This window comes from Sceloporus undulatus, chromosome 5 (assembly GCF_019175285.1).
Source record: "Sceloporus undulatus isolate JIND9_A2432 ecotype Alabama chromosome 5, SceUnd_v1.1, whole genome shotgun sequence".
NCBI classification, from domain to species: Eukaryota; Metazoa; Chordata; class Lepidosauria; order Squamata; family Phrynosomatidae; genus Sceloporus; species Sceloporus undulatus.
Genome location: NC_056526.1, coordinates 170,325,383 through 170,352,279, shown reverse-complemented (window position 1 = coordinate 170,352,279; position 26,897 = coordinate 170,325,383). Strand labels below are relative to the sequence as shown.

The following is a 26,897-nucleotide window of genomic DNA, read 5'->3' as shown; positions in this document are numbered from 1 at the left end:
CTGCTAAGGCTGCAACAAGACAGGAAGAAAAGTGCCACTCTAAACCCTTGTATCATTGCTGAAGATTTTCCATTGCTGATACTCGGTCAAAAATTAGAGCAGAAAGAGGATGTCTTACCAGCTGTTGCTACAGTTGAATTAGGTTTGGGAGTAGCCATAGGATTCCGTGTTGATGATTCAGCTGGTCCTGCTGATGTTTAGGATAGGTGTGTGTTAAATGCTGTTCTCAAAATGTATTTCTCAAGAAAATAATCAACAGCAAGGCAAGGGGAAACCATACAGAGCTATTTTCTGAACCCATTCAGGGATCTACCTTCACCTCATTTGTGTTAAGAGCACTGCAGAATTCAACCCTGTGTCACACACAGAATACCAGCACCTTGACTGAGATGAACAAAAGTTGTCATCCCATTAGGATTTAGATTAATGTTTTCATAGACACTTATATTCCAGCCATACCCAATTGGAAAATCATTTTCAAACAACACTGGCCACCACTTTGGGAAAATTGAGAGCACAAGGTTCACTGCTGATTTGTGGGCAGCAACTTCAGCAAGTTCAAAATGCTTCAGCTAGGCTGCTGACTGTGGCTTGTTATAGGGGAATACATACAGACCGGCCAAAAGGTCCAGCATCGGGGTGGTGTGGGAACATGGCAACCACATGCCGCATGCCCTGACTCCACCCCCAAACATTGATTTGTTGGCACAGCATTTAGACAAGTTGTGCTGAAGAAACATAATAAAAATGCGACCACAGCAGCAAAGGCGGCTTTTTTCCACTCCCAAAATTTTGCTGCTTTGTTTGGGGATGGAAAAATGCTGGATCAGGGTTGTGGTGTGCAGTTGCTGAGGCCTCAGTCCAGCGAGCAAAGGGGTGGTGGCGGCAAACTGCTCCTCTGAAGCTGTCTGTACAGCCTCTTAATTCACTTGTTTAAATAGCTTCATTGGCTTCCTGTCCATTTTCTGAAGAATTCAATTTGCTGCATATGACCTTTCAAGTCCTAAATGGCTTGGATCCAAGCTATCTGAAAGACCATATCTCCCTATATGACCCTGCATGAGTTTTAAGATATCACAATGTCATGTTTGGTGAGGAGATGGGAGAGGGCGTTCTCAGTGGCTGTTTCCTGGTTGAGGAATTCTCTCACATGGTTTGGGAATTCATGGTTTGGATCCAGGTTACTTACAGGTTTCTTTCTCTCATATAATCCACCCTGTACACTCATGTCCCTTGGCAGACATTTATTCCAGTCAGCCAGGACTAGGTTGGCAAATGTCAGCCAGATGACTTTTTCTTCAGCCGCCCCTAGACTGTGGAATGATCTGCTGGAAGAGATTCAGCAGCTGAATATGTTGTCTGAATTCAAAACAGTATTAACGATCGATCTCTTCCAGCATGCTTATTCAGATGATTTTTAAATTATGAATTTTAAATTATGGAATTTGAATGTGGATTATTTTTGTATGTGTATATCTAATTTGTCTTTTTAACTGAAGTTTTAACTGAAGTTGTTTATCTGTTAATTATTGTTGTTTCCCACCTTAATCCATGGAAAAGGGTGGGTAAGAAATAATAATAATAATTGTTATGGAAGGTTCTGTTGACTCCCTCTCTGCTCTTCTTCTATTGTCAGGCTTTCATTTTAGCAGTACGTTGGCTCAATTCACATATCACAATGGACTTGTAATGGGATTTGAAATGTGCTGTTATCTAAAACAATTGTTTGTTTAATTGTTTTATAACATTTTTAAAAACATATTTTTAAAGTATCATTTTTTAAGCTGTACTTTGGTTTAATTTTTGTAAGCCATTGGGGAACATGTCCTGGGCAAAAGGCAGGATGTAAAATAAATAAATAAATAAATAAATAAATAAATAAATAGTGCTATCAAACTGCTATGACCATGCAGTGTGGATACACACCAGATTAAAAGATGATTGTAAGCACATTTACTTAGCTTTCCTAGTATTGTTCTAGGTAGGTCAGTGCTAAGCAGGGAAGTAACTGACCTCACATAGTGATTCAGGCCACTAGCTGAAATTACGCCGTAGAGACAGACCTGTCTTTGTTCATTTGATTTTGCCTGTATGCCACAAACTTTAACTTTGAGTACAGGTTAACACCAGGGGCTTGTGTTCTACTGATCCCCTTTAGTTAGGAACTACTCTGTGACCTAAAGTAAAAGGAATCATATTAGTGCATTTGTTTTGGTTTGTTTGTTTCCTCCATTGAGACTTCTGGAGAAAAACGAAAGAAGAAAAGGAAGTTTTAAAAAACTCAACATTTTTCTCATAGCCTACTGCAACAGTTCAGATTTATATATGCATAAGAATTCAGCAAAGTTCTATTTGTTGGTTTCTTTTCTGTGGTACCAGAAATCTATTGAAAGGAGATAAATAGGCATAAAAGAAAACATGTGCTCCTAACATTGTTGTTAATTGAGGTGCCTTTGGGTGTAACTATGGAGTTTAGACACAGCTAAAAAACCTGGCTTACCTTTGCCGGTTTGAATCCTAATTCTGGCTGCATCTGGATAGTATCATATGCAAAATGTTGCTGATGCTGTCGGCTGGATGCAACCCGGGTAACTTCCGGCTCAGCTGGCTGATTTGTAAGACCGGGAGCTTCTCAGGTTTGAAAAGAGTCTGGCTGAGTGCAGCTTCTATCCAGAAGTTACCCAGGTGCACCCAGCTGGTGGCATTGGTGGCATTTTGTGCAACCCGAATTAGGATTCAAACCGGCAAAAGTAAGTCACGTTTTTTTAGCTGTGTGCTAAATTACTATGTCTTCTGGGCTTTCCAAGGAAAAAATAAATTCGTATAGCAATGGACTCATACACCTCACCCATTCACACTAAAGAGGTAAATGCAGAAGGCTGATTGACGTAACATGTTGAATTACAGGAGAACCAATAAAATGGCTGTCTGCAAAGAGTTCAGTCAGATTTGGAAGGGACCACAAGGACTCAGCAGTGGAAATGAAAAATACAAAACTTACTTTTGCTGTTGGAGGTTGGCTGTGTTGTTGTGGTAGCTGGAGAAGTTGTATTTAATGTGATATTAACTGAAAAAGAACACATGCAACATTTGATGTCATTTTCCCTCATCACAAAATCATTAAAAAGAGCCTCACTGGTTCATAAATAAAAATAAATAAATAAATCCAAAATTGATTTTATTAAGATTAATGACTGGCCACTACAAGGTAGTATGGAAACAGGAAGACCATACTGCAGGTGGACTGATGAAATCAATAAAGCCATTGTCCTGAGGTTGCAGACTGCAAGACCTGAGCAGGATGTGTGATGGCCAGAGTTGTTGGAGGTCCCTCATTCATAGAGTCACCTTAGATTGAAGTCAACTTGATATCAAATAACATCAATTGGCCATCATGTAAGGTGATGATAATTCCTTGGTGATCATAATGTGGGTTAACAAATTGAAACTGGGGACACAGTGAACTATTGAAAATATCAGTTGGTATTCATGGAAGATTTCAGGACAGAGAAAATATCTTTTTTTTAAAAAAAAATTACACTAAAAGGGATGATTCTGGTGAAACAGAGTGAGGAAGGTCAGCCCTTCCAAAACCATCTTAGTAAGCCACATGCAGCGTCAGAACATCACAAGGCAATTGTCTACATAATTTTTTGATGGCCAGGTACTCAATGAATTTATCTCCAGCAGATCAGTATTTACCTGTTTACTAAATATTTACTATGTTCCAGAAAATATTAGCTTTTGGGAGGGAAATTCTTCAGGCTGTAGTAAATTGTTATCTTACTGTAAGGGTATGCATACCAGAGCAAATTAATTGTGTTTAGATCAGAGCTATGTTTTCATATAAATTTCAGTTTCAATGGCACCAAAGTGCAACTGAGTTAATCTGGATACAGACCTCAGTGTGTGGTTCTCTTGCGCAGCCCTGGCACCTCCATGGACAAGCTACCCTTGTGTCTCTTCAGTCCGCCTGCCAAGGGGCTCTCCTTCCTCGCTTTGCCATCCAAGCCAGCACCAAGGCTGTGGGAACTGGGCTTGTTGGGTCTGGGCTTGGGCTTGGCGGAGGCTGCGCTCCCCGACTGGAGCGGGAGTGGGCAAGGGAGGGAAGAAGGCCCCAGCCCTGATGGTATCCCCAGGGCTGGGCCCAGGAGGGGACTCCCCAACACCGGAACAGGGCTAGGCAGGGAGGGAGCCAAGGGGTCCATGGCCAGCCTCTGCCCCTCAGCCAGGCTCAGCAGAAGAGAGGGAGACAGGGAGGGACTCTTAGCCCCTGGGATCCTCTAGTGGCCATTCTCCACCATTGCCTTCCTGCCAAAGCATCCCTCCTTCAGGTGAGCCGCCTTCACTCTCCTCCTCTTTCTTCCCAACCACAAGCCTGGCCCCCTCAAAGGACCTGCCTCCTCTGTGTCTGCTTCAGATGGTAAGTACTGCACCTCCAAGCCTTTTTAAATATATATATGGGAAATACAGGGAAGAAATCCAACTCCACCCCCCCCCCCTCCTTCCCACCCCCCCCCCCCCCCCCCCCCCCCCCCCGCTTTTCATAGTGAGTATGAGGGTCCTTTTGGAATCCAATTCCAAAAGGCAGTGAGAGTGAATCAGGATTCGCTTCAACCTACAAGTGGGAATGACTCCGAAGTGTTTGATTATGGTACTCTCTCTCTCTCTCTCTCTCTCTATATATATATATATATATATATGTATATATCAGCACAGGTTTGAGGCCAGAACTAGGAAAACTAAAAATGTCTATATCAGTGGGGAAGATGTGGTCTTCCAGATACTGTGGGACTACAACTCCCTTTAATACCATAGTTTAGCAAATGATGAGGGGTGATAGGAGTTACCGTCCATGAAAAGCTGGAGGTCCACATGTTTACCATCAGTAGTCCACATTCTTTATTTCTGCCTTTCTTACTTTCAGCAACCTTTGCAGTTGCTTTGAGCTTCTCTAACTCTCTATAATGGAGGAATCATAATATTATTACCCACTTATGTTCCAAGGGAGTTGCAAAAACGAATGAGCAAATGCCACTATAGCATTTTGGAAAATGAAAAAGTGTTCACCTTCATTAGTGGGAGACACTTCCAAGGCATAATAGAGCTTCATTGGTAGGCAATAGAACAGAATTAATCACTTGAAGATGAGTAAACGGCACTCTGAGGAAATCATTCCAAATCTGATTTGCACTCTTAGTGCCATACTGTTTTTGATGTCAGTGCATTCTTTTTCTTAGACAGTACAGGAATGTAGCTCAAGTTCCAACACTAGCATGGTTCATTAGAAACAATTCCTTAAGAAGTAACTAAAATAATAGTCCTGAGATTGAAGTTCTCAGCAGAAGCATGAATGAAGGTCATCTACATGAGAAAGCGCTTTCTCAGGAGCAGGGCATACCCTGTTACAGCATGCCCAAGCAGTAGTAATTCCACCAGTGCCAGCATTGTCTTGGCAAACGCATTCTTATTTACTTGGGTATTTAGGTTTTCCTTCAAATTACATTGTACTCCTATCTGTTCAATAGAACCTCTTTCTTGACGTGTCTATCTAGAATAGAGCCTTCATGCCTGCTCAGACGGAAGCTCTACTGACATCAGTGGGTCATGCCCAGAGTAAGTGAGTGCATGGGGTCATAGCCTTGATTTCTTTAGAAACTTGATCTGCTGCTTTCTTGGTTTTGTAGTACTTTTATATTTCATGCTGCCCATCCAGTATGATGAAATGTGGTATTAATTTTTTTCAATTATTTTAGAAATTTCCTTTCAGCCATGGCTAAGCTCGGTATAGCATGCACTGATTTTCTCTCAGATACAGAGGTAGGAACTAACTAGTTAAAATCAATTAAGTTATTCCTAGGAATAAGAATAGGATAATTCTAAGTATAAAGGTTGTGTAAAAACAAAAGAAAGAGGCATTTTGCTGTTAAAATATAGTCTCTGTGGGAGTGTGAACATTGCTTTGAGGGAAAAGATGTATTCTGTGATTACCTTTAGGGAGTGCTGATCAGCTTGAAAAGAAGGTGCACACTATTGCTTTATAAAACAAGTGTGTGTGTGTGTGAGAGAGAGAGAGAGAGAGAGAGAGAGGTTGTCCACCATATCACTCCTGAAATTTGGTGGCAGCAGCAGCAGCAGCAGGAAGAACAGCAGGAGTCCCACAAACAGATCAGGAGGCGTATGTAACACAGATGGAAAGAACACTCATTGTTACTTCTTTCCTTGCTGAAAAATGCAGTTCCCAACACTCAGAAAACCCAGTCAGATTTAATAACAGAGTAGTGACAATTTTATGCAGTTTTCACCCAATATTTGTACATCCTGAGGTTTTTCAGGAAATTATTACACACAGAAATACACATGTGATCTTTGCATGAGACTCATGTCAGAATGGGTGAGTTGTACAAACTTCCACTTTTTAGGTAGAAAATCTCCTGCTTTAAGGTAGCCATGTGGTTATTTTGTTCAAGATTGCTGGGTTTTTTTTGCTCAGGACATATTTGATTATTTATATGAATTTGTGTGTTTGTGTGCAACAGTCTTTTGTGCATGCTGTTTTGATGCACATTTGCTGGATTTTTTAAAGCAGAAAATAGAATTCTTACAGACACAAAAACCTGTACACAAACCTGCACATAACCAGCAGTCTTGAACAAAATAAATAGCCACATTTTGAGCAAGATTGCTGGTTTCTGAATAAAACACAGCAGTCTTGCACAAACTCCCCCTAGAGGGGTGTTTTTGTTGTAAAATCACTGGAATTATTTAAACAATATTTTTTTTGTGAGGGAAAAGCAAGGTTGTTGCTTTTTATTCATAAAACAGAATTACAGCTGTACATGTATGTCTGGAAACAGTGGGGGGAGGTTGCACAAAAACTCCCACCTCACCCCTCCCACATATATTTCTGTGCAGAATAATTATCCTAAGCTCTTCAGGATGTGCAAATAACATGTGAGAACCACATATAGAATTTTCTTTCCCTCCACAGCATAGAGAAAACGGTGGAAATTACTAATCCCCATTTGAGAGGATTAAACAGTCAAATATTTAAACCTCTCAATGTAAGCCATGTCTAGCTCACCAGTGTTCTAGCTTCATCATCATGTAACTACTGCAAGAAGCTTTCAGAATCAAAGATGACCTTATTTTTAGCAGACCACCCTGAACACTGTTGCCACGGACTAATGGAGCAGCAGATTCTTGGTCAACACATGTCTAGATAAATCCAACAGTTTAAGAAATTACCTGCAGGTTTAGTGATACTTCCAGCCACTGTAGGGGATCCACTGCCTGTTTTGGGATGGTTGGGGCAGAGAAAACAAAATTAACATTATGATTAAAAATAATATAGGAGCTCTCCAGCCTGCCCCCATGTGTTCTTTTTGGAATGCAGGGAAGATGTCATCAGTGCATCATTGACGCACTGTGACACTCCCAAGATGCATGTGCAGCACCCGAAGGTGTGGACGTGGCACCGCATGTGCATCATGCACACACACCATGTATGGACAACACCACATAAAGATGGCACCGTCCATATGTGTTAGGTTTCCACAGCGTGCAGATGCTGCGTTCTCTGGAACCCTAAATTAGCCCCAGGCAGCCGCAAAGTGGCAGTCTGTACTGGGCCATAGTCTACTTAAAGGAACGGAGAGGATTCAAATAAGCTGATCCATGGTAATATGCCATGGTAGTGAACTCTTCATTTCAAATGAAAGTTACTACCATTCTGAATTTTCATCTGCCAGTATTGAAGTCAGTCACTCACAAACCATAAGGTTATGAATTCAATGCCAGCCAGGGGCTCAGGGTCAACTCAGCCTGACATCCTTCTGAGTTTGCTAAAATGAGTACCCAGCTTGTTGGGGGCAATTAGCTTAAAGTTGTAAACCACTTAGAGACTGCTTAGTGTGGTATGAAGCAGTATATAAATGAAGCTGTTATTGCTAGCTGCTATTCAGTGAAAAGCACCTTCCGAAGGATAAGTGAGCAGAGGGAGGAATCATAGTCTTGTAGAATTGAAAGGGATTCCAAGGGTCATTTAATCCTTGTAAAGCAGCAAATCCATAACTGAAAGATGCTGGGTGGAAGACTGCAAAATTTTGAGCATAATTTTGTGTGGGAATTTACCCAAGTCTATTCACCCCAGGTCTTGTCCAGTGCTTCTGCATTCTACCAACTCTACCTACATCAGAGTAGTTATGACAATGTAGTACCTCAACAAGGATTGTAGCCTTGAACAGTTGAACAATTAAGAAACTGGCATAACCAAAGCACAATTGTTTACATAAATTGTGACAATTCACGTACTTGGTATTTCAAACAATTCTGGACCTGAGAACTTACCTGCCCGTGCTGAAGTTGGTATACCTTTGGGTGGTTCTGTACAAATAAGATTAAAAATTGAAAGTGGTGCTTTGATCTTGAAGTTTCAATTAATCTTACAACAAAACAGCAATCTAAGGATGAATCTTTAATCAATTACATTTTATTCATTACACTGTAAATGAATTGCATCATTATATATACTACTAATAATAATAAATAATAAAAAATTATTTATATTTCTTTCCTCTCCCTGTGGATCAAGGCGGGATTACATCCAATAAAATAAGTACAAGTACAAATACAGAATACAGAATACAGTCGATAAAATATTAACATTATTAATAAAATTGCACAGTGATCACAGCAATCATGGCAATCGTAATCAAAGAAGTGAAGCATTTCATTTTAATAAAGCTCCTATACAAGGTCGGGTGAGTACGCCCACCAGAGGAGATCCATCTTAAGTGCCTTCTTAAAAGCATCTAAGGTGGTAATAAGACAGATCTCTTCTTGTAGGCCATTCCACAATTTAGGGGCAATGCCTATAAAAGCTCTATGGGAAGTCGTTATTAGTCTAGTCATTTGATATTCTAATAGATTCTTCCCAGATGTTCTGAGAGTGCGGGGCGGATTATGTAGGGAGAGGTGTTCCCTCAAATAACTCGGCCCAAGCCATGTAATGCTTTAAAGGTGATAACCAACACCTTGAATTGCTCCTGGAAGCTAATCGTCAGCCAGTGAAGAGATTTTAGCACAGGTGTTATATGGTCAGACCTTGATGTACTGGTGACCAACCTGGCTGGATGATGGATTTACTGCTCATTATGGACACAGCCCTCCTTCAGAACATCACTATGAAGTATGCTGATGTGGGGGACAGTAAATTGCTGAAGGGAATCTGAGAAGCTTCATGGATGATGGATTTCACTCAGTATTCCTAGTCTAAGGGCTCCTTCACAGTTATAGCACTATGATTCCACTTTAACTGCCATGCCTGCATATTATGCAATCCTGTAGTCTAGTGAAGCATTGGAGTTCTCTAACTAAGAGTTCTAACTATTCCTTCTTAAACAGTAGATCCCAGGATTCTAGAGGATGAAAACACAGCTGTTAAAATGAAACCATAGCTCAGTTATTATGTAGTGTAAAGGTTTGATAATTCAACTAACACATTGTTCATACAGGTTGTTTGGGTTCACTGTAGTTGATATTCCAGTGTGCTTTTAAATGAGTATAAGGTCATTTTTAAAATTATTTTTAAAAAGCATTTTAAAGGAAAAAAATGGGATGAGATTCTATTGTTTTTCCAAAGTAGTATGCTCAGTTTACATTATTAAGCTGGATTTCCCAGCATCTGCCTCCTTGCAGAGGCCAACTCTGTTAAGAGTTATGTGTTTCTTTAATACCTGGTTCAGCTCAGTCCTTAGAACCAAGGTACTGTGGGGAGGGGTGGTGGTGGTTTTGGAATTCACTTTTTTTCTTTTCTACAGGCAGTTTTCCAAGCTACTCTTCCCATAGTGCCTTGGCTCTGAAAACCAACCAAGGAAGATATCAAAGAGCCAAGTGGCTCTTTACAGAATTTTATCTCTGCTGGGAGTCCTTTGCAAGAAGAAATGTAAGAGAATGAATGAACAATGAGTGAGTGAAGGAATGCTGAGTGACCATTGTTTTCTCTGGTGACTGTTCTGCAAATACAGTGGGTAGGTGGTGCTGACGGCACACCTATCCCATTTTGTCACCTTCTTGCTCAAGGAGATCTTGGATACCACCCTTAGTGAGTGGTCAGAGTGTGAAAACAATGTGGGATACTCTGTTTCATGAGTGGGTAGGTCCTATAGGATCCTGAGTTTGAATAGAATCTGCCTTGAAAGACAATGAAACCTATTTTAAATATACACATAAATCCAGTTTGTTAGTAACCGGACAAAAAGCATCCTCCGTTTTGCCTTTCTAAATAATCAGAAGAACAATAAAGAGAGTCTTGGGAAATTTTAAAGATTAGCTACCTTATGTCATGAGAAAAAAAAGCAACAACAATGCCAGAGAGTAACGGCTTTCTCTTTCCTTCCTGTATGATGTTGTTGTGCTTATTTCTCTTCCCATGAGAGACTGTCATAAAAGCAAGTCTTTTGTCGAACTGATTTTTCCAGCTAGAGAAAAGACACACTTTTACAACTATCTCCCACAGGAAGAGAACTGAAGTACTATGACCTCATGCAGTAAGGGATGGAAAAAGCCACTGCTCTGAGGCTCTATTTCTGCTTTTTAAGACTCTAACACAGGCTTTTGTGAACTCCAACCCATGTCATCAGATGCATTAGAAGTGTACTGCTGTCCACAACAGTGTACATCAATTTAAACTTGTTAATCTTTAAGATGCCACAGAACTGCAACACATTAACACTGACATATGTCCTCAAAATTCTTATCACAGGCTTGGTACATACCTCCCTGAAAGTCCTGGCTAGAGGCATCCAGTTTTCTTGTGGAGGGACACCACAGCAGCCAAACTGCGTGGCATCCCTCTGCCCCAAAAAGAACCCAGAAAAAACAAGTTCTTCTTGGGATGCTGTGCACATGTCATGAGTGTGCCATTGGTGCACTCTTGATACAAGCAACGCACAGTGAAGTCTATACGCTGCACGTCGCTTATGTTGTGATGGCAGCCCCCATATGGATGAGAGGCCTCCATGACGCCGGTGCCTGCAAGTCCTAGGGTTCCGGAGCATGCAATTGCTGCCCACTCCAGAACCCTAGAATTGGCCAGAGGATGGTGCTTCCTGCCCGTCTGTCCTGGGCCACAGTTACTTCTTAGCAGCATGCCTTAGAGAAAAAGTTGGGCCTATACCAGTACATTCTGCATCCATGGAGCAGTTTTCTGTATCACTTTATTTAAGAAAGAGAATGGAATGCTCCCCAATTGGGTTTTTGAAGGTGGTAATGAGCCCAAATCACAAAATCTACCTCAAATGCCTCCATTATGTTTAGTTTACCAAGTTGTGAATTAATGGAGCTTGGGGAAGTTTAGAAAATAAATTGATGCCCTTTCGAGATGCTGCTGCAGGTGCACCTCCTCAGGAAAGCTCTCTGAACGCTCTGGGCTCTTCTTGCCGAACTGGACCAGGCCATGGCTGACCAGCTCACCAAAGAGCATATTGCAGAATTCAAGGATGCCTTCTCCCTTTTTGACAAGGATGGGGATGGCACCATCACCACTAAGGTCCCTGGGGCAGAAACCCAATGAGGCTGAGCTGCAAGATATGATCAACGAGTTGGATGCTGATGGGAATGGTACTATTAACTTCCCAAAGTTCTTGACTATGATGGCAAGGAAAATGAAGGACACAGACAGCAAGGAGGAGATCTGGGAGGCTTTCTGAGTGTTTGATAAGGACGGAAATGGCTACATTAGTGCAACTGAGTTACATCATGTGATGACAAACTTAGGGGAGAAGCTCACTAATGAGGAAATGGATGAAATGATAAGGGATGGGGATGGGCAGGTCAATTATGAAGAGTTTGTGCAGATGATGACTGCAGAGTGAAGCCCGCAGAACGGGTGGCTGGCAATGCCCATTCTCCTTCAATACTTTTCTCCAACATACTCTCCCTACTTAAGTAACCTGGTTCTCTAAGCAAACAATCAACTGTGGAATAAATCTGAGCAAGCAATTTAAAAAAATTGGCCTAAATTTTGTTTGCCTGTACTAACGTAGACCCATTGAATCAGCTGAATTTGTCATCATGTTGAATTATTATTTCATAATGATTCATGGATTTATTCTAGTTGGGGCTAACCAAAAAAGACCTTTACCATCAATACGATATCGTAAATACAACACTTGATTACAACACATTTCTTCTGATTTGGGGAATGTCTTGAATAGAAGCATCAAATGTTATTATCTTGTGCAAATCTACAGCGCTATATAAATAATAATAATAATAATAATAATAATAATAATAATAATAATAATAATCTTGATTACTTGTTTATACCACACATCAGTAATAAATCAAGTCATCTTCTCTGCCATCAGATGTTAAGAACTATGCTATAAATGTTTGTGTGTGTGTTTTTTTAAAAAAAAAATCAAAAGGGGAGAGATAACAAATTTATGATGGTACACAGCAGCATGGTAGTAGAAAGCCACCTCAATTAAGGGTTCTGTTCCCAAGAGATGGTTAAAAATAAGATGATAGGATTGTTACTTACCAGGAGCAGTAGTTGTACTGTTTCCAGATGTTCCCTCTGCTGAAGATTAAAAAAAACGTTGAGTGTTAACCATTGTTTTCAACAATCTGTGTCAAAGGACTAATTAGTACTCAAGCAGAAGAAATGGGATAGAAACAGGAATCATTCTGCTGAACAGCTGTTTGAACAGTTGGTCATGCTTTCTTTGATGGTTTATTTATTAACTTTTTTGATTATAACTCACCACTTGTTTAGTAGTATCAGGATATTCCAAACTCTACTGGAGCTGATTTCTCCATCATCTACCAGAGTTGAATATGTTCAGGTACATTTGTTTTTCACTATATTTTCAGACTTTCAAATGGTATTTGATGTCATCCTCTAATATGAATAGCTGCTATTTTTGTTGACTTTTTTTCTTCCTGAAATTGATTATTTCGTGAAGACTACTTTAAACCAATAGTGTCACAGAACATACATCTCACAATTCCTTCCGGGTGACAAGTCCCAAAGATACAGGCTTTATCTGTGTTTGGTTGCCTTTGGAAAGTAGGATTGCTGGTGTTTTGTAATATTTGAATTTATTTACAAATAAAATTGAAATGTGAATGTGGGGCAATAATATTTAAAGCCCCTACAGAAAGCAAAACCTCAGAAAGAGGAATGTGTGTATCTATCATTGCTTCTTGCTCACAAGAAAGCATATTCATTCACTCTCAGCTTCATTCATAGGGGTCACAAGTTGTTGGCTTCTACTATCTACAATGGAAAAGCTGGTACCAAACTAGTGTGATGTTGACTAGTTATGTAATAAGCATTCACAATTTTTTTAAAAAGAAAGGTTGCCTTGAACCCTCAAGACATCCACTGCCACACAACTTTTTTGTACATGGGAGACAACACATCACTCTATCAAAAAGAAGAAAAGAATAGTCCCCTCTAGTAGTTCACCTGTTTTCCAAAAACCAGTTGAAGAATCTCACACACACACACACACACACACACACACACGGGGCTCTGTGATTATACTTGAAAATGTTATGTGTTTGTATCCTAGATTAGTCAGGTCCCCCAAGCTTGCATTTATTCATAATTTAGACTTGCATACCATTACTTTACCTATCTTATAACTCTTTCCTTTCATCATTTGATCTGGTTTTGCCAGGATGAGTACCATCATGTTTAGGTTTCCTGGCAAGTAGTATTCAGAGGCATTCTCTGAATGTTGGACTACAACTCTGGGAGACCAGGGTTCAGAGCCCCAGTCAGTCCTGTAGACCCACTGGATTACCTTGACCAAGCCACACTCGCTCAGTCTTAGAGGAAGGCAATGGATATTATATAGCTACCTTATGCCATCCCATAATCAAATGGGGAAAAGAAAACTTCTCCTTTTTTGAATTTGGGAAAAACCACCAATGAAAAAAATTGCTTTTGAGGCTATCTCTTCCAGAATCTCCCAGTCACAATGGCTATGTTCTTTGGGAGGTTCTGGGAAGTATAGTAAAAAAAACAATGTTAAAGAAAAAAGTTCAAAAAGTAACACTTCCAAGCTCTGGGATAAACCTATCATAGGTACAGTAGGAACAGTAGGAGAGAGCTGACTTGTGGAAAGTAAATTTTAGGAAGATAAGTTTGCAAAAACTAGAATAGTTTTCTTCCTCTGAATGAAATCCTTTCCTCTTAGAACAGGAATTGGCTGGTTTTCTAAGTGGGAACTTATTCTTCAACCTGCATCTCTAAGCAAAAGTAAACCATGCAGCTCTACAGCCAAAACCAGCTAGGCTATATAGTTAAGGCTTAGTATCATTTATTTCCAGTAAATCTGCTTAAGTGGCCCTGTGCTCAACATATTGACTTTGCTGTGTGAAGGGTCAGTCTGCCATGAAAAGCTTAATTATATGGCAGTTAGTATGGTGTGAAACACAAATTATAGTAAAGAACCCAGACACAGGAAAAGTCTATTGACAGTGATGACAGGTCTGCATTTTTCAGTCCAGTGTGCAATGTAAAGTATATAGTGGTGCTGGAGGAGATGTTTAGGGAAATCTTGTGGACTGAGAACATGATGTGACTTAGGAGGAACCTTACTGCTCACTCACCAGCTCAGGCTGGTGTGTATCTGAAAAGGCAGCTAAAATTAATAGGATTTAAATAACTGAGCTGTATGCCTGTATTAAAGAATCCCTTATTCAGGCCCTTAGCCATGGAGAGAGGATGAAAAAGAGGACTTGATATTTCAATTTTCCCTCCTCAGAGACTAGACACTGATATCAGCAGACTCCACCATTTCCTGATGGAAAATGTAGAGACTATTTAACCATGTATTTACACACATTGTGCTTCATCTACTTTTCCTTTAACTCTACTGTCCACTTTCATTCTATGTAGGTCAAATACAACTGAGCATCTCTGACTGTGTACATATTAGGAAACAGAGATGGTGCAAGATGTTTTGCCATTTGTAGACAAGATGGGATTTTCTTCCTATTCTACATGCAGAAGGCAATTAATCTGAAACTCAGTGTCAGCACAGACACAGGATCCTCCACTGCACTTGTGGGAACAAGTTTAAGAGCCTCGGAACAAGCCACATGGTACCTGTGGGTCTTGCTTCCAACAGAATGGAATGGCCAAGGGATTCAGGAGAAATAAATGAGGGAGATGCCAGCATGGTTCTCCAGATCTCGTGGTCAGTTCATTCTGCCTAATGGTACAACTGGCTGTACCCAGAGTCTTTGTTCATTGTGAGGTCCAAATTAATCTGAGGCCATTTAAAAAATTGCAGTTTAAATGTCAGCTGATTAATAACTTGAGTGAATGGACATGCAGGGCATATTTACTCATAATTTTAAAGGTAGAAACCTTGGCATGCTTATGTAGTCGTCAATCATCAATGGCTTGAAAAATATTCAAAAACACTATACATTCTAAAAAGCAAACCTTGATTTTGCCATTTTATATAAGGAAGTTTATTGCACTGCAAAAAAAAACGGCTTACCTCTCCCAAGCTGAATGCTAATTCAGGAGGCAGCTGGGTTCTACTGCACATAATTCACAGCTGAATCTGCTGGCTGAATACAGCCCAGATGCAGCCCGGGTAACAGGAGTACTCAGCAATCCGCTTTTCAAAGTTGAAAAACTCCCGACTTTGAAAAGCAGCTTGCTGTGCATGCCTGGGACCCTGGATGCAGTGGGCTGTATTCAGCCAGCAAATTCAGCGGTGAATTACATGTGACAGAATGGCTGCCTCTCAAATTAGAATTCAACTTGGGAGAGGTAAGCGAGATTTTTTTAGCGGTGCGATAAACTCCTGTGTGAATGTAGGGACACACGCATGCATGCAAAGTGTGTGTCTGCATGTGTATGGAACATGTCATGTTCTAGATTTGCACACATTTTTCATTAAGACACAAATAGGTCTTCCAAATACAAATTCAAGCCACAACTCCCAATTCCTGAATGTATTTACAAAGCCAGTTCAGGAACTTGGCGTTTCCTGCCAACTGTTCTCAGAGAAAGAGGCAATGTGCAACTAGAATGAGTAATTCTTTCCACCCTTGACAAAGAGATAAGAAGCTGAAGCTTATGTCACTGCAGGGCAAAAAGGGCAACTATTTCGAATACCAACTGGATACTCATCCAGTCTCTTCCCAAGGCAGTGTCCAAGAGAAATTTTGTGTTGGTCAAATCAAGATCCAGGGCTGACCCTTTCACTGAGCAGAATGAGGTGACTGCCTTAGGCAGCAAATGCTGGCAGTGGTTGCGAAGTGTTGGAAGACAGACTTTTATGTCTCTGGTAGCCTGCCCTGCATAGGGTTGCCAGTTCAAGACCATCCCAGGCTCTTAGGTTTCCAGTCCAAAACCTGAGACCTAGGGATGGCATTATGCATTAGGTACCAGCTACAATTGTTTACTGCATGCCCTCTAAACACACACAAACACATTTTCCTTCTTTAAAAATTAAGAGAAATCCTATCTAAATGGATTGACCCTACATCAAGGTGAAATGAAGAGATTATTCCTTTTCCTTTCCTTAGAGAGAAATATTTAGCCTAGCCTACATGCTTTTATCCAGAAAGTGAAAGCAGAGCAGGTGGAAGGTGGAATCCTGGGATTTGTATTTTAGGGTGGAATATTTAGAATTCTCAGCCAGAGAGGCCTAGTGCTTTACATGGGCATCAATAGGGCTGTGCAGAGTTTGTGGACTGCACCAGGTGACACTTCAGAGAGGGCTGTCACCTGGTGTGCTGGTGAGACTGGGCTGCCTTCCAGATCTGGCAGTTCTGCTGGCCGGGTACTAAAAAGAATTGCTTCCCTTTCCTGTTCAAGCACAGCTCCATCAGCAAAGGCTTCGGAATGGCAGGAGCAACCCAACCCCACCAGAGGCCACTGGTGGGACTGGGCTGCTGTCCAGGTCTGGCGGCTCTGCTTGGCTGGGCTCTCTTTGCCACCCAGCCAGCAGCTCCACTAGACCCAGGAAAAGCTGTTGAAGATAGGAGTAGGTATTTAAAAAATGATTTGCACCAGGTGACAAATAGACTACATATGCCATTGGTGTTTCACCAAAGTACACACTCAAGGTTTTCATAGATTGCAGCCATGGTAGTTAAAATGGAATCACAATATTCTAACTGTGTAGTGTGAATGGTGAGGTCTTCCCTTCATTCCCATGAAGCCACTAATTAGGATTCTGCTCCTAGTTTCCATAGTGAAAGAATGTGTAAGATCTTGGGGTGGGTGTGGGTGGGGGGAGCTAGTAACTTCCCAAGGTTCCTTACTTTCAGTATCTGCTGCAACATTATAAGAAAAAACACTGTCTCCTCCTGTAAGCTTGGTTTTTCAACTCCAGCCTACTTTGTTAAGTGACAGGCTGGAATAACCTTCCCCAGCAGTGGATCTACTCATCAGTAAGCACCACAGCATGTTGCGTGACATCAGAAGAGGGGGCCTTAATTTGCAGCTTCTATGTTTGCATGTATGTACTGTGTATATAAACAGAATTGGACAGAAAAGAAACCAGGTCAAATAGGAAGGAGAGGAAAGGAAGCACAGGCAGCTCTGATGCAGGCAGTCTAAACTTGCTTTAATGTTAACCCTGTCTAGACTACAACAAACCAGAATAGCTTGGCCTCATCTAGAGTTTAGGATCAAATTCTGGGCACTACCCTTTTAAAAGGATATGGAATATGCAGTGACAAAGATGGTCAGCGTAAGGGAAAGCAAGTTCCATGGCAACAATTTGCATTTCTCTGGAAATGATAAGGGGGCAGAACAAGTTACAATGGTCATGGTGGTTATGGGATCCTGTGAGCTGTGGTTCAAAAATTAAGTTTTTGGGAGGGTGTGGGGGATGATGGCTTTGAAAAAATGTAGTCTAACAAAGACATTTTTCATAGGGGATATTATAACAAGTATATAAAAGGGGGACATTATTTTCTACTGACCCCAAGAACAAGAATAGAAATAATTTATTGTGGGGATAAGGGTAAATTTGGGTTATACATTAGGAGGAATGTCCTCATGCTAAGAATAGATTGGCAATGGAACCAATGATTATTGATGGTGGTATGCACTCCTGAGCTGGAGGTCTTTAAGCAGAGTCTGATGCTAGATAGGTATCTATTGGTGTTCTTGGATTTCTTACATTAAGCTGAGCATTGGCTTAAATGGTCCACTCCAGATGTATTTTATAAATGTGGACCAAGGGGGAAAGTGTAACATGCCTTTGGGAAAACCACAGTTTCTTGGGGTCTTTTCACATTACAAAAGAAAGATAAGAGGCAGCAATATAGAAGTGGCTTTTGCGTACCTTCACACATGATATCATTGTAGTTCCCTTCTCTCTCAAGAGGGAGCCAGACATAAATGTGTGGCTTTTGCCAAACAAAATTTTCCAGTAGGACAAAACGCACACATTTACTATCATCTCCCTCGGCAGAAGAGCGGAAGTGCTTTGTGGGCATGTCTTGGTAACTTTGCCTGCCCCTTTTCATTCAATGGCTAAACTGTAATTTTTACAGTCTCAGCTGAAATTTTAAGTTACTGCAATGCAAAAAAAAAAAAAAAATAAAAAAAAATAAAAAATAAAAAAAATTGGGGATTGAAGGGAAATTTCATGTTGGGGGCAGTATTCATATGCATGGGCACACCCAGGACATTCTATTATCATATTTCATGAAGCTGTCCAAGATTAAGGCATGAGGTATTTTTGCATACAAAAATGCATTTACAAATGTATTGCAATAACATTTTAAAAATGAGTTTTTCCTTTCCCAGAAACTTGTAACTGAAAGCCAGAGCAGACAGAGCTGGAAAGCACAGAGATTTTTAAGAGGCCAGTTATCAATCCGTTGTGCCCTGTTCCATGTTTGCAGGCAGTGAGCTCTGACCTCCTATTCCACTATAACTGCAAATCGCTGATCTGTGCATCCTTTCATAAAACCATTGAGGTGCATCCTGGAAGTAACAGTCTCTTCTGTTCACCATAGATATTTTTTAAAATGATATTTTTATTGAATACCAAAACACACAAATCCATGTAAGCCTGAGGGCAGGGAACCATCTAACTAAAGGATTGCATGTACAGCGCTGTGTAAATTTACAGCGCTTCATAAATAAAGGTTAATAATAATAATAAATACAAATTTTCCATATCTAAAAGACATACAAGGAAACATACAGAAACACCACCAAAGTCTAACAAACAACAAACAAAACTAACTAAAAACTAACACAAAGATATATAAAACAGCAGCAACAACAACAACAAGGAAACAAAAGCTTCCAGCATATCTAATAATGTTTCTTTTTCATTATGTATCTAACTCCTTTTAGTTTATTCAAAAATTAATGTGCATTTTTAAAGCAATCTCATTACATCTGCCATACTTCTAATAAAAACCCTGTTGATATTATTTTTATATGTATTACATACTAATCTTCTAAAAACCTAAAATCATAAAACAGTCAGCCTTCTGTATTCATGGATTCTTAATCCACAGATTGAATCATCCACAGCTCGAAAATATTAATGGAAAAAAATTCAAACAGCAAATCTTGATTTTGTCATTTTATATAAGAGACACATTTTTATTATGCCATTGTATTTAATGGGATTTGATAATCCATGGATTTTGTTATCCATGGGTCCTAGAACCAAATCCCAGTGGATATCAAGGGCCCACTATAGAATCTCCCTTATTTCCCATGTTCACCTGAGATATTTTGAAGATTGGCAAAAGCACTTTGTATTTGCTCTTTGGACTTGCTGCTCAACTTATTAGTTTTTGGGCACAGTACAAGGTGTTGGTAATTACCTTTAAAACCCTATTTGCCTTGGACCCAACTTATTTAAAGGATTGCCTGCTTCCATACAATCCACCCCGTGCTTTCAGGTCCTCTGGGAGGAATTTACTGCAGCCTATAAAGACCAGATTGACTGCGACCTCCCAATGGGTTTTTTCTGCAACCGCTCCCAGCCTGTGGAACGGCCTGCTGGATGAGATCCATCAAATCACCAATCTAGATAGCTTCAAGAAAGCTGTTAAGATAGATCTCTATCGGCAGGCCTTCCCAGAATAAATTACTCAGCCATGTAGCAACCCCCCACATATATTTTATGACTCTGCCCACCGTTATTGTTTTAATTGTTCATGTAATTTTAACCTTAAACTGTTTAACTCTTTTTTAAGGGGGGATATTTTGTATATATGATGTATTCTTTTAACATTGTAATCCACTTTAATTGTTTTTACAAAAAGTGGGATAGAACTATAAGTTTTATTTATTAAGTGCTTTTCCACAAGTGTTGAAAGGCAAAATGGGACTATGATGAGTCCACTGATGACCAGTTGCCCAAGCATCCATAAACTTCCAAAGCCAGCTTGACAATATGTAGAAAAATTAGTTGTAGCTATAGCTGGCCATGTAAAAAGTGGGCATGTATGGAACAAAATGTAATGGTCTCTCTGAAACAAAATGCATTTGCAACCACATCCTTGCCAAGTTTGTAAAAAACTTTTTCCACACACTAGTTTCCATATGGTGAGCATTTCTGTTGAGGAACTAGTTGATGTGGACTAACCCCTATAATTGCAATATGTGCAATGAGTTCATGATTCCAACTAGGAGGAGGAAATCAGCTCTTTTGTACTAAAGCAAATAACAGCCAGTTTTGGTTTTGCATTATTCAGTCCATTTCTTGTGTATAGCTGGCTTGACCTGACTGTGTAACATCAACGGGAGGAACGTGACTTAGCCATGTACAGCATGAAGAGGGTCATTGCAGTTGCTCCCATAATACACTTATTTTTAGAATATCCTGTTATCTTTCATACACTGACTGCAACCACACCTACACCCACACTGTTTGCTACTGACACATTCCTGGAAGCTAGCAAGAGATTAGTGAAGACAGCCTGACACTTTCTGTGGGAATGTTGAACAAGGTCACTTTCCCAGCAAGTCCACCTTGAATACAGTCCATATCAGTCTTTTTATCATAAAGATCAAGCTATCATGGACTAATCTGGAGCACAGAACATCATTGTGCTCCAGAGAGATACTGGAAAAGCAAAGGAAAACCCCCCTATGAAGAGTTGATAGGTAAATCAAACCTGGTGTGATTGCTACATTTGTGGGAAATTACTGCCTCTGTAGCACATGATCAGTACATTTCATTAGACTGAATGTGGTCTCAGTTCACCTAATTTGGGCTAGTATACCATAGAGGCTAACACACAAGGGCAGAGTAAACACTTTTGCTTGAATTCTGGCAAGCAAATCAAGGTGGGAACATGTGTGGTCATGTTCTAGAAGAGTTTATTCCTGATGTTTCACTAGCCATAGATGCTGGTGAAACATCAGAAAAAAACTCTTTTAGAACATGGCCAAATATCCCGAAAAACCCACAAAAAACTATGGATGCCGGCCATAAAAGCCTTCGACTTCACAAGGTGGGAACAGTTTGCTATGACAAATTTTCCCCCTTGGTACTATTCAAAGCTCTTCTCTTTTTTCTATCCAAGGTCAACAAAACTTACTATACAGCTGGAGGACATGGAAGTGGCCACTTCTCATAAGAGGTTTTTGTTTTTTGGGGGGGGGGAGGGATCTCCCAGAGTCCCTGATGAGAAACTGAGCATCTTGACAGGGAGGATAAGTAAAAGGAAATCAGTTCTTGTCTGGGACTCTATGGTTTGTTGTTCAAGTGCCTGTTGAGAAAGATGTTCCACAAGAGTTGGCACACTGTCTTAAGTGGGCACCACTACTAACAGAATGAGACAACAACCCGATAGCAGATGCCAGGAGGCACCAGGGGCAGTCTCCTCTATTGAAAAGCAGGGCTACAGACCCCCCAACTGTCTTGATTTGGTAGAGAAACTCTTGATTATCTTCTACATTTGCCCTTTCCAGCCGTTTTTAAAGTATTTATTTTTCTCCTTTCCCTCCTACTTTTTTCAACTTACTCCAGTAGCTGAAAACTGAATTAAAAGTGGAAACGTATTTTGCACTCAGCTCAGCAGAGGGGAGAGGAGAGGAGGAATAACATAGTGATCTCATGGCCATGGTGGAAAAGAACTCTGGACTCTAGGTGATAGTCCAACAATTAAACCACTATGCTATGCTGGCTTCATTTGTTAGAGGCTAGTAAATATAGGACTTTGATCACTGAAGTATGAATAATGTCTCAAACTATTAAGCCATTCTGCCTCCCATCTCCTTGTTGAAGACACCCCCCCCCCCAAATATAAACATACACTACTACTATGACTAGTGGATTTTAATTTTGCTCTAGGAAGAACATTGGATAGAAGGAGCACCAGGCTGAAAATAAATCCCCATACTGGCTGTCCAACCTTAGTCCAGTAATCAAGGCACCCTAGTTACTGGATATGCATAGGTTGGTGTCACAAGTAGGTTCATGCAACCTATCCAAAGACAAAGAATACTCAGTTAAAATATCAGAGAAGCAATCTCATGTGGCTGAAACAAATTGTGCACATCAGATGTTGTTAGGAAATGTGGTCCGCTTGTAATTTAGGGTCTATAGCCATCTTTCTTTCCCAAGCTGGTACTCTCCTTATCTGTATAAGTAGCTTATTGCTTGACTATTGAAACCAGCTTACCTCTATCTGAGTTAAAGCTAATTTGGGCAGCATCCTGATCTTATCAGACGGTTTTTGCCTGCGAATTTGCCACCCAATACAGCCTGGGTCCATCCCCACTTCCACGGAATGCTCCATGCTGCTCTTTTCGGATCCGGAAGTTTTCTGACTTAGAAAATGACAGGTGGAGTACTCCTGGAAGAGGGGATGGGACCCCGGCTGTATTTAGGTGGCAAATTCGCAGGCAAAAACCAGGATGATTCCTGAATTAAGCTTTAACAGATAGAAGTAAGCTGGTTTTAACAGCCAGTGATAAGCTAAGTCGCTGTCTTCATCAGTATGGTTATTTGCAAGTGCTGAGATTGATGGATGTTGATTCTCTTGAACATGCCTTTGTCCAAGGCTGTTATTAAGCTGAAATGTCATGTTGGTCATATCTGAACAGAGGAAAAGAAATGTACCCATTTGCCCATTCACCTGTTTAGACAATGCATGGGACACAAAAACAGGTTGACATGGAACCAATCCTTGCTCCATGTGTTCTGTGACTAAAAGAGTTCCTATTTGCTGCGAATCAGGCTGGAAACTCCAGAGAATCCCCTGGGCATGCAGATTGCACACTGGTGCATGGATGCAAGGAGGAGCACCAGCCACCATGTGGAGGAGGTTAGAGGAGGTGCCCCGAGCCAGGGTAGGGTGCAGACTGTACTTCAGTATTGGCCTATTTGGATCCTGGTTGTGTAGGCCGCTTGTCCTCCCACAGATGTGGAGCCCCAGTGGCAATTCATGTCTGCTTAAATGAAAACGTCTTTACCTATCAGTGGAAGGAAAGTTGGGGGAAGGCCAACCAAGCTGTCAGTGAAAGAGAATTCCAAAAATGGAGCAGTAACCAAGAAGGCTCTTTCTTCAAGGGGTAAGCCTTCTGCTTGGGTGCCGTTACCTACAGGATCAACTCCTCTCATTAATCTGCCCCATACACTCAAGTCCTGAGGTGGGGGGGGGATTTACTTCAATCAGCAAGACTAGCAATTTTCATCCACTGGTTTCCCCTAACCAGGGGTAGGCAACCTTTTTGAGCTGGGGCCGGGTTGCTGTCTTTCAGACAACTGGGGGCTGAAGCCAGGGGGGAGATTCCATCCTCCGGGGGTGGGGCCGCGTGCTGGAGGTGGAGCTTCCACCCTCGGGGGCGGGCTTTCTCTGCTCCCTTTCCCGACCTCCAGCTGTCTGAGAGACGCTAGAGTGGGGGGATTGGGAGAGGGGATGACAGGTGCGGCGCACCTGCTCCTCCTGCCTCTCCTTGGCCCCCAGCTGCCTCTCAGAGACATCTGGGGACCAGAGTAGGCCCATGAGGGCAGGAACAACGGTGCGCGGCCCCTGCTCCTTTCCTCGGGGCTTTGCCAGGCCTGAGTGTCCTCCAAAGGACACCTCAGGTCTGCCGAAGCCCCGTGGGGGAGGACGCCGACGGCCCCTGCTCCTTTCCTCGGGGCTTCGTCAGGCCTGAGGTGTCTCCGAAGGACACCTCAGGTCTACCGAAGCCCTGCAGGGAGGAGAACGTGTGCTCGCCCTCTCCTCCTCGGTCCCTTCCTTCGCCAAATGGGCTCCAAGGGGGCCCTTTCAGCCGAAGGGAGGGAGGACGAGGGAAGGGCTTGGGCACGCCGCCGTCCTGGGCTCCTCCACGGCCTTTGCGCCCCAGATCTCTCTCTCTCCGAAGGGAGGCCTGGGGCTGCATGGCCGCGACGGGCCCCGGAGCGCAGGCCGCCTCCTGGGCTCCTCCACAGCTTTGCAGCCCAGGCCTCTCTCTCCGGAGGGAGGCCTGGGGCTGCATGGCCTCCTATAGGCCGCTGCGGCCCCTGGAGCCCTGCTGGAGGGCTCGGTGACCCAGGGGGCTCCTACAGGCCTGGAAAGAGCTGGCGGGGGCCGCCAGCACTGGAGGCCTCCTCTTCTTTCCCGGCCCCTGACCGGTCTAGGCCTGTTAGAGGTCGGCAAAGAGCCGGCGGGGGGGGGGGGGTGCCAGCACTGGAGGCCTGCCCCTCTTTCCCGGCCCTCACAGGGGCCAGGCCCCATCAGAGGCCGGGAAAGAGCCGGCGGGGGGGGGCTGCCGTGCTGGAGGTCTGTGCCTCTTTCCCGGCCCTGCAGGCTCCTTCCCGGCCTCCGTGGAAGCCAGAAGGAGGAAGGAGGCCAGCAGCCCCCCCAAGCCCCTGCGCTCACACGAGAGACCTTTGGCCTCTCCCGTGACTGGCCTTTGACTCTCGCGCGAGACGAAGGAGGCCGGCAGCCCACCCCGTGCGAGGGGCCCGGTCCTGCCGCCGATTGCTGCCGCCGCAGGGCCTTTGGCAATCGGCGGCAGGACTGGGCTCGGGCCAGTTCCCTGGCCTTGCCAGGCCGCATGTGGCCCGTGGGCCGGGGGTTTCCAACCCCTGCCCTAGACTGTGGAATAACCTGCCAGGAGAGATTGGACAGCTTTCTGAATTTAAAATAGTCTTTATATCTTCCAGCAGGCTTACCCAGTTAATTTTAAACTATGTATTTTAAATTGGGATACTGTAAATTTATGATGATTTTAATGTGCCTTATGTTTATGTGTTTTAACAATGTGTTTACATGTCTTTATGTGTTTTAATCTATGTTGTATACTGCCCTGAGTATTATTATTATTATTATTATTATTATTATTATTATTATTATTACTATTATCTTTCTGATTCTATATGTCTTTCCTGAAATGTATTTGTCTTGCTCTGATCTCCTGAAACTGAAATTTGAAATTGTTATTTCAGAGCAAAATTTTCAGAGGGTTCACAGATCTTAAGTCCTCTACTCTGGGCTTCAGAGCAAGGAGAGGAATCTCTGAGCAACAGCACTGACTTGTAATGAATGTTTAGCTACCTACCTACCAGTGTGTATCTGGCATTTACTCCTGCAGTCTATTTTGGAGAAACTATAGAAGAGTCTGTGAGATCCACTTAGAGGAAAGCAATGGCAAACTGTCTCTGAAGAAATCTTGTTGTGATAGTGTAACCATAAATCAGAGCCAACTTGAAGGTACATAACAACAAGCTCACTGTAAGGACCATTTTTACAGTCTACTTGAAACCTGGAGTCCACACTAAATTCACAAAGTACCATCACACTGACTTGTACCATTGTGGCAATGTGTCTGAGTATCTTTATGTACATTAACTGAGTGCAAACTAATTTTGAATTATGTACTTCTATTGTAAGATCACTTACAAAAATAATTTCTCTGAATTACTTTCTGGCCTCTGTGTTTCTCCAGTATGTATGTACATCCATACATGCAAAAACCAGATGCCCAGTGACACTTCCATTAGTGAACATGGAATGTGGAACTGCTTATTCTCTATAACTTGCCAAGGATTTTTCATGGGCTTCAAGGTATTTTCTGCATAATAGGTAACGTTTTAAAGGTTACACTTCACATTGCTGGTGTATGTGTGTATATTTATTTATTTAATCTTCATGTATATAATTGTCTTGGAGGTTTTTTACTGCCACTTATCCAGTGGCTTTTGAGCAGAACAAAGAAATGGCATGAAAGAGATCATGCATCCTCTGTCAGCATTGCTTTCTGACAAACAGGGTGCAAAGCTGAGTTTGTCACCATTGATCTCTTTCTATTTTGCTTTGTGAAATTCCATATAGTTCATTCAAGAACTCAACAATGGCAGTGAGGCAATTGTCAGATAACAGAAATCAGGTTCCATGAAAGATTTTCTGCATTTGGCGCTGATACAGCAGGGGGCTGAAAGCAGACATTTCAGTGACAATGTCAGTCATGTTGACAGCACCAATTATTTTCTTTTCTTTCTGAACAGCTATGAGCCTGAAGGGTGATGTGGGGTAGGCTACAGCAGTCTGCTGTTTATTTCAGTTCCTAACAAGTAGCCCACTGAAAGGGCTTCAATGTAATACCTATGATTACATAATCCTTTAAATGAGGGAATGTCTGCTAGAATCTAGCAACCGGATGGGTAGAAGACTATTATCATCTTCTAGCATGTTATAATACCAATTGGAAAGCGTACATTTTCTGAAAAGACACAACTATACACTAAAAAAACAACAGCACATTCCCCCCCCCCCTCATATACACACAAAATGAAAGTCACTATTTCCAGGTATACTTTGGCTAACATTTTGAATCACATTTTTTTTGTTTTAAACTACTACTACTGACTTTAACAAAGAAATGAACCAGAAAAAGTGAGCTATATTAAAAGGTCTATCAGGTATGTTCAACT

At 41.8% G+C, this 26,897-nt stretch overlaps 1 protein-coding gene and 1 pseudogene across 3 annotated transcripts in view; one reads left to right on the top strand and one right to left on the bottom strand.

Moving 5' to 3' along the window:
• The window catches only part of EMCN (endomucin), a 67,271-nt gene that overhangs the window by 38,924 nt on the left and 1,450 nt on the right, over positions 1-26,897 (bottom strand). For all 3 annotated transcript variants that reach the window (XM_042470146.1, XM_042470148.1, XM_042470147.1), the window contains exons 2-6: positions 12,548-12,586; positions 8,350-8,385; positions 7,249-7,293; positions 3,002-3,067; positions 119-190 (exon numbers count right to left, since the gene is read on the bottom strand). In XM_042470146.1, the coding sequence (XP_042326080.1) occupies positions 119-190; positions 3,002-3,067; positions 7,249-7,293; positions 8,350-8,385; positions 12,548-12,586 (258 nt within the window). The remainder of the gene's footprint in view (positions 1-118; positions 191-3,001; positions 3,068-7,248; positions 7,294-8,349; positions 8,386-12,547; positions 12,587-26,897) is intronic.
• Positions 11,455-12,005, top strand: LOC121931965 (annotated as a pseudogene).